Genomic DNA, 15,391 nt, shown 5'->3' on the forward strand with positions numbered 1-15,391 from the left:
TTGAATTTACCTGATAGTATCATATTTCGTCATACATATTGCTAACGTAAAATATTTACGTGACTAATATAGCATCGGAATATTTGAGTGTGGCAATTTTGCGAATTTGCTTTGATCTTGTTTTCGCTAAAATGTTAATAGTCTTTCCCTATCGAATTTATAATATTATAATAATTATACCATAATTATAATATAATGTGTATAACATAATATAATATTATTATTATCTACTATCATATCTTTATTACCTAACAAATGTGATCATATTTAATTATTATCATATTGTATGTGTATGTGTGTATACATTTTTTATAATATAAAATATTTGAAGAAATTCTACTTTAGTTGAAATAAAATTAATTTCCCCGGCAGTAAAGTGTTTTTTCAGCTTTGATGTAAATCAAATATATATTATTGATGTAATTTCTTATTTTTATCTGAATAAGAAGCTATAGGGTGTCCGATTTTAAAGTTTCCACTACAATATCTCTTTAGGAAGGCACTTGAGAAAAAAATATTTTGACAAAAGTTGAAATCATATATATATTTGATTTATTAAAAACACATTATGGTGGATTAATAATTCCTTTCCACGCATCATTCTTTCAAAGTTCCTAGATATTTCTTTAAATGAGAAATCATATAATAGATTTTTCATGTTAATCAATTTTCTTCGGTACTATAAATGTGTTAATTTTAATTTAGATATTAGGTCGCAATGAAAGAGAAATTTGTAGATTTACAGGGATCTTTTTTACAGAATTAATCTCTTTAATTTATCATAAGTTATACAGTTGGATCTTTATAGATATCCCTTATAATAATATATTTCAAAACATTTTTAATGATTGCTAAGATACTGCAATTAATATAATTTAAGTAGGACGCTAATTAATTTTATTATGGACTTCTCTCTCTTTCTCTTTGATAAAAAAATAAAATTTAATTCTCTTCATTTTATGATAAATCACAAAAGCTTGAAGACGATTGTGTAAGACGTTATAAATTATAGCCATATTTATATAATATTACAAAAAATGTATTCATGGAGCGAGAAGAATTGAAAGATTGTGCGATTAGTGTGTTTCGTCGATGAACACCAAGTTCCGTATTTTCATAATGGGCATATCTTTCGTCAAGGACTATTGCGACTTAAGGCAACGTACAGAAATGTTCGAGTAGTTCCATGTGCACGATTACTCGTTAAGATCGTTCAATGAGTCGAGAGCTAATTAGTGTCGAATTATGCGCGGGATTCTTCGTGGAAGGATCCATTCTCTCGGTTATACATACCGGGAATCCCCCTCAACCGTGGCAGAAAATCGTTCCAGAATGCGCAGGCTGTCGTGCGTGGACCTTGACCGAAGTCCTTTTTCTCCGCGTCCAAAATAAAGTATCGCGGTTGGTCCCTGGTGTAAGGCGGCCAATCGGATTCATCCGGTGTCGGCATCCTGAAAAATAATTCAAGAGGTAAGGATGGTTGAACGTCACTCGCAAATCGTCGAATGCCCCGAGAACGAGCAGCAGCTATCGGAAAAGGGCGGAGGTGGTAGAGGCAACGCGAAACGAACGATGGAAAATCAGGAGAAACGAGAGTGGAAGGTGAGTCGGATGGAGAAGCGTTCGACTTCAAACGGAATGGAATCTGTCTCCGATGGAGAAAGAGCACGGTTTGCCCGGGATCTCCCTCGCGTAAATACATACATTCATCGCGAGGTAAATAGAAAAAGCACGTTTGCTATCTCCAACAATATATATTTGCAAAAGATTGCGTTATTATTTTATATATAGGCTAAAACAGTGTAATAATGTCCCACATTTCCTTAAATCAATATAAAATACACTTATGATGAACAGATTTTATTTGTGAAATTTACAAAGATTTACTAATATTATAATTAATAATTGCACCAATTTTTGATTAATTAAAGTATTTTAATTATGAGATTTCAATTTTTTGAAAATGCTGAAAAGTATGTTTTCTCCGGAACTTTGGTGAAAAACGTCTCAAATCAATAAAAATAATTTCTTTTTTAATTATAAAATTCGGCGAAACATAAAAATTTATTTTAACAATAAAAATATTGATTGAATATTTGCAAGAATTACATCTTTCTCTATTTCTTCCAAAAAAAAACATCGATACCCATTCGTAATGCTTTGCCATTGCTTCTAGCAATATCTCTCGCTCCATTCCACCTTTATAGCTTTTTTTTATACGTTTTGATCATAATTTATCAGAAAAAAATGATAAAAATGTTATAATAGAGCTAGGGTATTTTTGCATTTTGAAAAATATTACGTCTCATATGTATCGAATAGAAAAAACATTTATATACAACTTTTATCACCGATTATATTTTGTTAATTATATCTTCAACAGTGAACATATGTAAATATTATGATAATTACTTTTATGGAATAAAAAATGATGAAAAATATTTGCCAACAAATTTTATAACTTATTTTCTTAACATTATTTGATTTTGTAATTGTTTTTAATTTACAATCGCATTTGGAGCAGTTCTATGCGGTTTCTCGGTTAATTATATACTATTATCGATCGTCTTCCGTTTCAGTAATACTTATTGGTAAGCTGATTATATCAGAGCAATGAATGGGGCATTTCCCTGCCGGGACGGTATATTATATTGTTTTATCTTATATAATCTAACCAAGTTTTCCTTACAGTAATGTTTTTTAAAAAGCATTTCACAGAACATTGAGATATATCCTGAGAATGTGCTTTAAGTGAACTTTTTATAAAGTTTTATAAAGTTTTGCAGAAAAATAAATTGATTTTCTCTAATTATGTTTCCATTTAAAAGTAAAAATGTGCAAAAATAATTCTTTGAAAATATTTGTCAAATATAATTGCAGATTATTATAACATATTTAAAAACGAATATGTAATTTTTATTTCCTATTATTCTTTTGTTTTCTAGTTTTTCATTTTCGAGTTTTCATTTATCGATCGATTTATGTCGATTTAAAAAATTTTAAGAATTGAGATTGAGCGCGTTGTGTTTTATGTTATTTGTTCGATGCGTTTTTATTTTTTAACGCTGTATATTATAATAAAAATGAACTTCAAATATTAGCGTACAGGCATACATCGATCGAATGTCGAAAGAAATAAAAGATATATGCTACATACAGAATGCGATATGTCATAATAACTTTAAATCTTGATAAACTCTTACGATAAAATCTTACGATAAAATAGGAAACTGCTCTTGTTTAATTCAAAGTTAATAAATAAAAGTATGCTTTATGTGCATAAAAATTGGAGCAATCTCATATTGTTATAACGCAAAAGAATAAAACTTCATTAAAATTTATAATTAAACAATCGATTTATTGCGGTTTTAATATCTTATTAAAAGAGAAAAGTGTGCAATTTAATGCAAAATATTTTACGATAAATTTAATTAAACACATAACATAAAATTTTATATTAAATAGAAGAAATATTAAATAAAATAAATTTTTTTATAGATAAATAATTATTTATAGATGAATAATTTTCATATTTAATTTTGCACATATAATCAAAAGAAAAAATTAAATACTCGATGAATTTATGATCTCTTTAATTGAGAATTTAAGCGTAATAAATTTTTTAAATAATAAAAAGAATTTAGTATAAAATAAGTAAAGTAGTATTTTTAAAAATTATTAAATTAAAATTAGTCATCTCTTATAATTTTCAATTGATTTTTTTTCGATAATTGCCACTATAACTGAATATAATCAACATTTTTCATATTTCAGTTAAAATATGTATATATGTTTGCCTTGAAAATTAATATTAAAATCTAAAATGCGACAAAAAAATTTTGTAAAGTTAAGAATTGAAAAAATAACATTTTTATAACAATCCAATAGTATGTAAAAATTTATGTAAAATTTTTTAAGTTCCTTTTTCTACGATTCGTTGTTTCAAAGAAAATTTTTATGTGTGATATTAACATTTCCATACTAGCACATAGAAGTTTTAATTCGAATACGAATATCAACGAAGTTTAGTGTGAAAAAAAATTTATTCTTCCTCTGAGCTATAATTTAAATTTAAATTAACTTTGTTTCACATATTAGCGAATTTATTCGCACACATGTATTGGTGCGCAGTCATATGATATATTACTTACATTTACATATTATTATACGCTTAACATATCAACGCAATTACCAAGTATTTTGTTAATTTAGTTAAATGTCTAACTTTTACTTCACGCACATGTATTCGCGTAAAATTGATTAAATACATATGCATACGCCATAAAATATTGATTTTTATAAATAATATGATTTGTCACAATTGTACCATTTTTCATTCAATTTTAAATATTGATTTTTATAAATAATATGATTTATCACAATTTTACCATTTTTTATTCAATTTTAAATTATGCATAATAATTAATATACAATAGTTCTTTTTATATATAATTTATATTTAACGCAATAATTTTGGAGATTATATGGTAGATATATAATCATTTTTAGACCGCAACTGAAAATTTCTAAATTAATCTATTTACTCTTGTATATATGTGTAAAGTTTCATTAAAATCAGAATTTTCAGCTTCGCAAGATTCCTTTAGCAAGAATTATATGATAGAGTAATTTTAAAATTAATATTTCCAAACAGCAGTACCTCAACTATGTTTTTTAATAAATTTTAAAGATATGACAACTTGACAACTAAAGGTTGACAACTTTTTGTAATATTTATTATAACATTTTTTTCAAGTTGTACAATTTTTGTGCTCTTTGTTTTTTTATAAAAGAGTATAAAAAATATGTACATTTGTCAAAATGGCCAATAATTTTTATAATAGATAATTATTGCATTTGTGTATATGATTTGTGACCTATAGTGTAAACTAGAAGCCAATGGAACGACATAGACATCGTCCTTGATAAAATTGATCCCAGTGTCCTCTCCATATGTCTTTCGTAAAGTGTAGTCGTGACTGTTAGAAACATTGCCAACCTTTGCATTAAACTTTATCGAATGTCTATAATATCAGTATTTTCAGATCTCAAACGTATGTCATAGATTGTGAAAGTTATATCTGACTTTGCAGATATGCAAACGTGCAATGTCAGAAGATTCTTCGGTTATTTGTTGTTTTCATAATACTAAGCAAAATTGTGATATTTTTAGTAATCTAAAACTATATTAAAATCATATTAAAATGATTAAAATAGAATATTATACTATTGCAATTATGTAATATTATATTTTACAGTTTTCAATTACAGCTTTTTTTTATGAAATATATATAATTGTTTGGCTTGCTAAATAATTTATAATTATATACATTTTAATGTGACAATTACGATTTTACGTATTCTATTTTACATAAAATTAATCAATTTCTTTTAATACTGATTATCACACACAGTAACAAAATAAATTAATTTCTACGTTACTTCGAAAAATTAGTTCTTTTTATGTCAATGCAAAGATTCGTATTCATTAAAGTTACAAATAAATAAATATAGTTTTTCATAACAATTATTATTCATTTAAATAATTATTATTTTGATTTTTAAATTTTTTTCATCCAACACAAAATTTTTCGGGAGATTTTATTGGAGATATTTTCCGCTGTGACAATATTTTATGACGATTATTATTAAAAATCTCAGTTTACTGCATATTAAGAAATTTACCATAAAACATATACTTTACAAAATAATAAAATAGATAAAAAAATAACTGAATATATACTTAATTAAATAGACTATATGTATTATATTTACATCACTCAATAGATGAAATGTTGCAGAACTTACACAATAATACTGTCATATACTTACCCTGTGTATGCGAAATGCGCGTAATAGCGAATTATTCTGGCAGCCAGATCTCGCTCTTTGGCATTATATACCAGAGATTCGTTCAGCGGATGCCCGAAGACATATTCCACTTCGTCACCATGCATCACACCCATCCATTCGCCCCACACATTGGTACTCGTTCTCTGTAACATACACACTTCCATTATTAGTTCCTTGATTGTCGTTTTGCTCCAAAAATAATATATTTTTATTTAACTTTTCAAATTGAAGGTAAAATATGTCACATTATTTTGCATTTAATTCTACAGATATATATATTCTATATATATTATAGAATTATGTCGCTGTACTTTCAAATTTTAATTCATAGGTACATGGTTTTAATTTTAACTTGTCACTACAACATTTGTCAGTAAGAATAAATGTTTTTCAAAAAGACAAATTTAATATTTAATTAATATAAATAATATATAATTAATAATCTAACTTATAAAATATTCCTGAACCTTAAGTAATGTTATTTTTAACCGAGAATATGTGAACACATGTCAGGGAGTTAAAAATATTCTTGCCTTGAAATGTACCTTGAAATGTATCTAGAGATGGAATAGTATTAAATAATAGATGATGCAGACTATAAGATCTGAAAATTACCCCATTATATATATTCTACGTTTCTATCAAATTCTCAGAGAGATAATGTTACATAATGCTATTTAAATAATTACTACATTTGTAGATTATTGAAGATAAAGAAGTATGTGTAATATTAGCTTTATTAAAAAAAAAAAAGAACTGAGACATTTTCAACTTTTTGTTACAAGATGAGAAGTAATAAGAAATATTTTCCTCGAAATGTGTTTGTTTAAATTAATTTAAACAAAAATTTAAACCAATACATCTTTTCGATTTATTTCTAAATCAAATATTTCTAAATTAATAAAAAATTAGTTAAAAGGCTACAAGGACCAACGCAATGGTGGAAATATGCAAAAAATAAAACGGTTATTACAATAAAATAACCATATGAAAATGTTTATTTAATTTGAACATGACAGTCATGTTCAAATTAAATAAACATTTTCATATGGTTATTTTATTGTAATAACCGTTTTATTTTTTGCATATTTCCACCATTGCGTTGGTCCTTGTAGCCTTTTAACTAATTTTTTATTGATTTTATCTAACGGACCTTTATTTCATTATAATAATTTCTAAATTAAATTAAATAATTTATATTGAATTAAATGTTTGTAGCAAGAGCATTTTACATATATTTGTATAAATGTATGTGTATAATCATAAAGTAGAGAATATCGGATAGAAAATCGACATCAATTTTTTATAAGAATAATTACACGTACTTTTCTGACCTCTATTATCATGTTTAAATAGAGAACACCAAGGTTATCCAAAACAGTATTATTACGATAGAAAAGTCGAGCTTGAAAGAATTTGGGATTGCCATGACGTGATCGGGACATGTGATTGAATATCGATCTCTCTGTGACAAGTCGCAAGGACGGAAACGGCCAGCGCGGACGAGAAAAAAAAGGGGCAGCGAGCGCGAGCGAGAAAGCTTCGTCTAACCAGCGGGTAAAGCCGTTATTAAGATTACGGCTGGCGCGCATGAGTAATGACATCCTCTTTACTTTCAGGAGAACCGAGCTACCCGTCTGATAAATTACCTTCTCCGCTAATTGCTCGAACCTCCTCGTGCCTCGACATTTCGCTTTACGCACGTCTCGTGGCAGTCCAGGAACTGCGATGAAGACAGAGAGAATAGAAGTGAGAGAACGAAAGGAAGGGAATAAAAGGGGAAAAAAGGGAGCTACGCAAATTGAAAAGCGCGAACTGGGGAAGGGCGGGGGAATAGAGTGGTGAAAAATAGGGAACGTACCAAGTAAATGAGCGGGAAACTGCGGGGGTGGAGGAAAAGGAGCAGCGTCAAATGTAGATAGGGAAAGAGTGACATGATCAACAACGTGGATTGAATAAAAGCGCTATTTTTCACGGTAACTCTTCTCTCGGTTCATGAGTTTGAAACGTTGTGGATAATATACGATAAAGAAGATGCGAATTGTTATACAATTTAATACGACTTTTGAATAGATTTTATGAAGGATCATTCGGGCAAAAAAATCTTTCGCTGATTCACCAGCTGAGATAATTGATTTTCGTCTCATCATTTGCGTCATTATTTTTTTTGGAATTTATTGCAAAGCTCTATTATATCATTTACATTATTATTTAATAATCCGTTTTATTATTAATAAAAATTACAAATTTTGAAATGTGATTTACACGATAAGTTAGATTAGATCGACCTGCCAGGTACATTCAATATTTGTGATATGTTAAAAATAACGTAGCGACCGCAACTGAAAATATAACGTGACAATCTAGACAATATTGAAATTGATGATGGAAGAGCAAGCCAAAGTTTCCTTCGCTGGAACTAGGATTCCCATTTGTAATTTCAACTCTACTCTCTCTTTTGAATATTATTATTGCATTTCTGCGAATTCTCTCTTCGTATCTGAAGTTCAAAGAACTTCATCCACGGATAAAATTACGCAAAATAATACATTATACGTCGCAAGATATGCTACGCTATTAAAAGTACTTTCCCCATATTTCTGAGTCCTATCTCTGGCGAATCTGCAGCGGAGTAAAAATTAATTGCTAATTATAGCAATCTCTTCTCGCGTCGTGATCGTCCTTTTTTCATTAAATCACTCTATATTAAATCCATTTCTTCACGCAAGCTTTTTTGATAACGTAGTCTCTTCGATAAATCTTTCGAAAAGATTATACCTCACCGATCACTTTGATCTTCACATATATTATTGCGGAAAGTTCTGAATCCCGTAGCGAACTCTTCTGATTTCCCAGATATATCATTCCAAAATTTTCTACTTTCCATAAATTTAAGAAACAAATATGTAATATTTGTAAATAGTTCGATTACACTGATATATGGAAAAATTAAGATCGTCTCTTTTCTTTATAAAATTAATCAATTATTTAATAAAAATAAAACGAGGAAAAACAAGTAAATTTCTAACTTACACAAAAAACGATGTATTTTATTATTTTATTCTATTGCCAAGAGCATATGCGTGATGGGGTCAACCCCTTCGTCCTACATCTCCATCCCAGAAAAATTTAAACTTGACCTATCTAAAATTCTAACCAAGCCTTAACAATTTTTACTTAGAAAACAAACTAGTTTGAAATAAAGGTTAATATTTTTTTGAGAGGAAGGATTTTTTGCAGGGAGAAGGGCAAAACTTTTACCCCATAATATTTAATATAAGTGAAGATCAAAATGATGAGATCATGAATCTTTTTGAAAAATTTAAGAACGGCTAACCATCTGTGGAATGTTAGGAATTATTAATCAATAATGTTACGCGTAAGCCATTACATACGCCATATTGTCGGGGAAAGAAACGATATAACAGATTCATGGGCGGTATATCTATTTTTTATTTATTTCCTTACTTGAAATACATTTTGCACAAACTTTTTACTTTTTTGATGCAAAAGCTACCATCGAAATGCCCCAGAGAGCGGAAAATACGACGAGTACGCGAGAGAGGGATACTTCGAGATCATGTTATCGCATTAAATTGAATCACACATCGCGATTGCCAGAATACGGAAGTGAGGAAAGTCCGAGTTGCAAAAACGATATAAACGTGCTGACGGAATATTTATTTATTATCGATGTCCGATCAAATGTTTCCCTCGCAATACACGTCCTGCGCTTCTATCGCATTTTCATTTCCACTCCAAGACATTATTATTTCATGTGCAGATTTTTTCATCAATACTATGTGGAATTTATTTCTTCGCATAAAATGGATTATCCAGGGAAAAGTGAATTGCTCTGACCTATCCTTTTGCACGAAAAAACTTTGAACGAAAAACATTCAATATGAAATATCTGTAAATCTCATATTGCATTAAAAAACTATGTTATATTTAAATAAAAATTCAAATGACTGCTTCCCTTGTTTTATTTTAGAGAAATATTACTTCAATAAATTTTTTTAAATAGGTCTTAAATAATTTCAAGTTTTTTTAAATTTATCATACTTTCTCAAGGTTAAAATTAAAAAAAATGATATTTTAACATTTCTTAAAAATATAATAATATTTTGTATTGCTGCGATTATCGCCAATGACCAAAAAAGTTTGCATTAATTTATGCAATGCGATAAAAAGAAAAATCTTATTACTATTATTAATATATTAATCTTATTAATTTTTAGAAGAATGCATTATTATTTTAGCAACGATTTTTTTATAAATGATCACAAATATTTTTCGATGCATGTGATACTTTTTTTAGATCAATAATGTGGACGAAAAACTCAACAACGTTAAATGAAGCAAAAGAAGAAATTATTATTACTTTTATCATTATAATCTCTCATGTCTCTTAAATAACACCTGCATTATCCCATTCCATTCTTTCTCTGCCGCCTCTCTTGCTTTCCTCCTCTGTTTTTCTCTCTCTTCCTTTCCCTTTTCTCTATTTCTTTCCCACAATGACTTCCAGCATTCTCACGCGAAGATGTCAACCGCAGAAATGAATCGTCGGGTTTAAATAATTTTCAATGAACGTTCACGACATTCAAACATATCACAAACTTTGCATTTATCAAACGCAGAATAAAGAAGCCGTTATGCAATTTGAACATTTATTATATCAATTTATGTATTTATGACAAAAATAATATCTTGAATGATCACAAAATTGTGACTATAAATTTAATTAAGTTAGCAAGATTGAAAAAATGTATTATCCGCATATTTCATGTAAGAAGGAAAAATTAAAGCAGTATAGTATTTATATACTAACAATTTATAATAAACTGTCAAGTTCAAGTTTTATAATTTATTTCAATTCAAAAGTTCACGTAAAGACATATGGAGTCACTTTTCAACTTGAACATTCTATACTATCGGCTTTCGCGAAGAATTCAATAACCCTATACGTATAACTTGAATTGAGATATCTGAGAGACAGAGCGATAGAGAGGGGAGGAAGGGGAGGAATTTCCTTGTGATTTCGGTTAAGCTAGATTTGGCACGTGGCCACAGATTGCTTCTTATTCGAATCAGTGATAAATCGTGCGTCGATTTCATCGATTTCAAAAATGCTTCATTATATCGTATTATGATATCAAGGAAATTCTGTACCAAGAAGAAAAAAGACAGATTTGATGAAAAATGTCATATAAAATGATAATAAAGATGTTAGTAAATCTACTAAATTTTTTTTCAGTTAATGCAAATTAAAGCATTCTATCAAATTAATCTTTATATAAATAAATAAATAAAATCTCCTTCATTTTTAAAATAGATTACGTTAATAAATTTTATCTAAAATTTTATTTTGTATAAAATTTTATTATATATTTTATTATATTATATTATTATATATCAAGATATTTGATATATTTGATATTTTTGATAATACTACATAAATACTGTTTATTTAAATTTTCTTTTTAAAGAAACGTGATTTATGTATTTCAAGAAAAATTCTTTAGTGTGCCATACAAGTTTTGTATATTTTATGTTACATAATAGCTAAAAATAAAATAAATATACAAATGACACAGTAGATATAATAAACATATTAATATCACAAAAGTTATATTTAATCGAATATTTGTGTGAGCGATAGTTATCTCAAAGTTCAAGTATTAAATACAATTTTCTAAAATAAAAATGAAAAAAATAGGCTCAAAATAATAACAATTACCGGAATATATTAAAAAAAAAAGAAAAAAGCTTCTTTTCTTACGCTCTAATGAATTCTTACCTCGGCTTTTATTGGCCAATTGTCATTTAGTAACAATTTTCTCAGCTATACTGCAATTTGAATGTATAAGAATCAACAAGTTTTCAACGATGGTGATTTCGCGAAAAAGATAAGCACGATAAAGAGCCGAGTACGATGACAATACGAGCGGTATGGCAAACGCGACACCATATAACGTTCGTGTCTATAAATACTCCCTCTCGCATGAGTTTGCATTTATGTATATAATTTCGGGATGGTCACGAGAGAGGAGAGGAGAGGTGGGTCGATAATTATATAGTGTCGAATGAATGCGCACAATTTGCCGCGTTCTAGATCTAAACATTATACACTCCGATGACATTGCGGGAACGCATTGTCTTCCGCTGTGATTACATTCGGCAAAATCGCGATGCCGGCAAAATAAATCACGCGAATACGCGTGATTGATAATGGAAAGCGTAGAGAGACATTTCCCTATTATTCGCTATCCAAATATTCTCACTACGACGTGAATGAATGATTGTGATTGACGTCACGAATGAGTGTCATGCTTGGTGTCATGTTAACAACCAAAGAAGATATTAATGACGTAATTGCGTTAGGATAATTGTTTTCCCCTCACATCATTAGATCTACCTCACTCGACGTTCGATTAATTCCAACGTGTTTACTGCTTCTTTTTTTCATCTTTTCGTTCTGTTCTTTCCCTCTCTCGGCTATTTCCATCGTGAAATCTTCTTGTTGCGTTATGCAAGCGGCTCAGAATCCAATTTACATAATACTTTTGCGGTAATTTCCTAGTCTTGTAAACTCTGTTCTGTCGGACCACTTTGGGAGAATAGCGGCAAAAGCTCAGTACCAACAATCACGCTGTGCTGAGTGTACGTGCCTCAAAGATAAAATTGTTGGGGACGATGAGGGATATACACGTAGAGGAATTACTGATACACACGTAATAATTAAAATTTTTCAATTTCTCATATCATTTAATATAAATATAACTATAAATAAATAAATTAATTAAAAAAAATATATATTATATTATTATAAATTATATATTATAAATATTTTATTAAGCATTTTAAATATACCTGACGATAAAATCTGAAATATTTTATATACATTATGTCACATGATATAAAATAAATTATTATGGCAAAGATAAACGAGCAATTATTTTTAAAAGTGAATTCATTAAATTTAAATTTATCCTACTCTCTTGTTTGTCCTTTTGTGGCATTCACATTCACTCGAAAACATAGTTAATTATGATCGCATTAATCGATGGAATACGATAATCACACGATATTGTGCGCAACGTTTTAATTGCGCACTTTATTATATTTTCGGAAGAACAATTCGAAAATTATATAATTCGCTCAACATTATATAATTAATGATTGTACTTTTAGTAATTAAACGCAATGTATAAGTATAAAATGATAGCGATTTTGCTCTAATATTGTACAACACGACTCGAGTTAATTATTAATTAAAATGGGTTAAATTCCGTACAATCAAAATTTGACATACTACTGAATGATACTAATGAATTAGCCGAAGATGCCGAGAGATATAAAAAGTGGGAAAAATAATTAATAATGCGTTGGTTATTCATATATAATTTCCAAAAAAATCAATATTAAAATTATTATTTAGAAATTATTAGTTATACTTTCACATCTCATAGTAAAAATTAAAAAAGAGGAAAATGAAAATTTCTACTTCAAGTATCTAATTGAAGTAATCTATAAAAAAATCGTACCAAGAAATTCATACAGATAGATATAAAATATTATTATCACAGAAAATAAAAATAAACATTAGATAAGAAAATATTTAGCTTTACGATAGTTATAAATGGTTTGAAAAATGGGAATCGGCAAATATATTCAACTGCATGCACATAGAGTGCAGTCTCATAAATTATGTACTAGCCACTATGAATGAGAGGCTCGATAGATTAAAGTGCAAAATACTTTTCTTACTTCATAAATTATGAAGATAAATTGTCACGTTAGTCTGAAATATTATAGCGCGCGTATAATGACAGCTTATCAACCAGTGACTGTCATTTGACGTCCTCAATGACTAATGCCTATCCTATGAAACGATGACAGCAGAAATCGCTTACCTGCGTGAAGAAGTAATAGTAGACCTTCATGCCACGATCCGCGAACAATTCCGCAAAATGCGTGGATGGGCAGATGAAATAATAATCGCCCACGACGTCGGCTACCGCCTTTTGATTCTTGTAGCCATCGTTTATCCGATCCCAATCGGTATACTGAAACAGACGTCCGAACGAATTCTTGTTAAAGATTGTTAATTAGCGTCCAAAAATATTATTTTACGCGACATATTTAAATTCGGCTCGTTTTCTTATACTTTATTTCTCTCGAGAAAGAGTCTTACATCAGCTCCACCCAAAATTTTTTCCGATAAAGTTGCAATAAATTAATTGCACAAAAAAATTTTCTAAATACAAGAATAACAGATTTTTTTTATTCAGTTTTTTTTTTCTTTTGACAAATGATATTCATAAAATATGACATTATACGTATAATAAAATTTGCTAAATCTTGATATAACTTACATCTCAGGGATCATTTTTCTTTTAACATATATTGCATTCCTAATATATGCTCGAAATTATGTGACACTTTCTTTTCGTTCCTGAGATATGCGACTTTGAAAAATAAAATTTTTTAAAATAGAAAATTTAGTCTCAATGATTCTAATCTTGATATACGATTCGCAAGATTATCAACGCTGTAATTTTATTTTGTGCTCAAAATTATTATAAAAAGGAAATTACATTCTCTCTCTTTCTTTTCTAGTAGTCAAAAGTAAAACTATATAAAATACAATTTGAATTTTTCGCACGAAAGGAAATTTAAAATAAATGAATTCGATGTATCCTTTTTGTAACAATTTTGAGCGCAAAATAAATTTACGGCGTTGCGAAAGCTTGTTTTCTTAGATCCGGCACTTGAATCTTAATCAGTAATTTCAAGGCATCATCAAGACTGCGCCCAAGCATCATTAAGGGAAAAAATTCAAATGCGCTTGGAAATTAGACATGGCCATTAGCCGTGGAAATTTAATATCTTCTTTTATCTATGCTACGCGACTTTTAGCTTATTCTTTCTACTTTTCTCGCTGTTCATTATGTTAAAAGGAAATAATTTTTTACCTGAGTGCACGACAATGCTCTCACACATAGCTCGCGGGTTAAAAGATATTACCGAAGCATTGATGCTAGTTATACGTACGGGATAACTCTGTATCATCGATTTTCTTCCATTCGGCAGGAAAAAAAAATGTGCGCTTTTACAAATTCATTCCGTTCGATTACTCGCGCGTGGGCGGACGGCATCAGCGATGAATATATCAAAGACACAAGTTCTTGACGACCTTTATGCTCATCGTACATATATATCATCATAAACGAAAGGCATCCTCGTTCGCGATGCCTTGTTCCCGGATACTTAATGAAATGTACACGGAACTCGAGGTTTCACGCAGCCATGAAACGGCTCTTGACAAAGCAACTTTGACATGCCGTTCTGCTGATCGGAAAGTAATTAGCGGTCGCCCAGCAGAACGGAGCTCTTTGAAGAGTGACATTACCCCAGTACATAACGATATCGATTTTCTCCGTGACCGTAACTCGGCCTCTGTTACGCACTAGAAAATCTGTCGGAAGTATCGTGAAAGAAACTTCAAGCCTTTGTGTCGTTGCAAAATCTT

General features: G+C 29.3%; 1 protein-coding gene across 2 annotated transcripts in view; it reads right to left on the reverse strand.

The window, feature by feature from the left end:
• Nucleotides 1-15,391, reverse strand: part of Ache-2 (acetylcholinesterase 2) — a 121,356-nt gene that overhangs the window by 16,573 nt on the left and 89,392 nt on the right. For both annotated transcript variants that reach the window (XM_083080285.1, XM_083080286.1), the window contains 3 exons: nt 13,773-13,925; nt 5,833-5,996; nt 1,294-1,451 (listed from right to left, as the gene is read on the reverse strand). In XM_083080285.1, coding sequence (XP_082936411.1) covers nt 1,294-1,451; nt 5,833-5,996; nt 13,773-13,925 — 475 coding nt within the window. The remainder of the gene's footprint in view (nt 1-1,293; nt 1,452-5,832; nt 5,997-13,772; nt 13,926-15,391) is intronic.

The sequence above is a fragment of the Camponotus vicinus genome, unplaced genomic scaffold, assembly GCF_025532165.1.
Source record: "Camponotus vicinus isolate PSW18456_S1 unplaced genomic scaffold, iyCamVici1.0 SCAF_10, whole genome shotgun sequence".
Taxonomy (NCBI): domain Eukaryota; kingdom Metazoa; phylum Arthropoda; class Insecta; order Hymenoptera; family Formicidae; genus Camponotus; species Camponotus vicinus.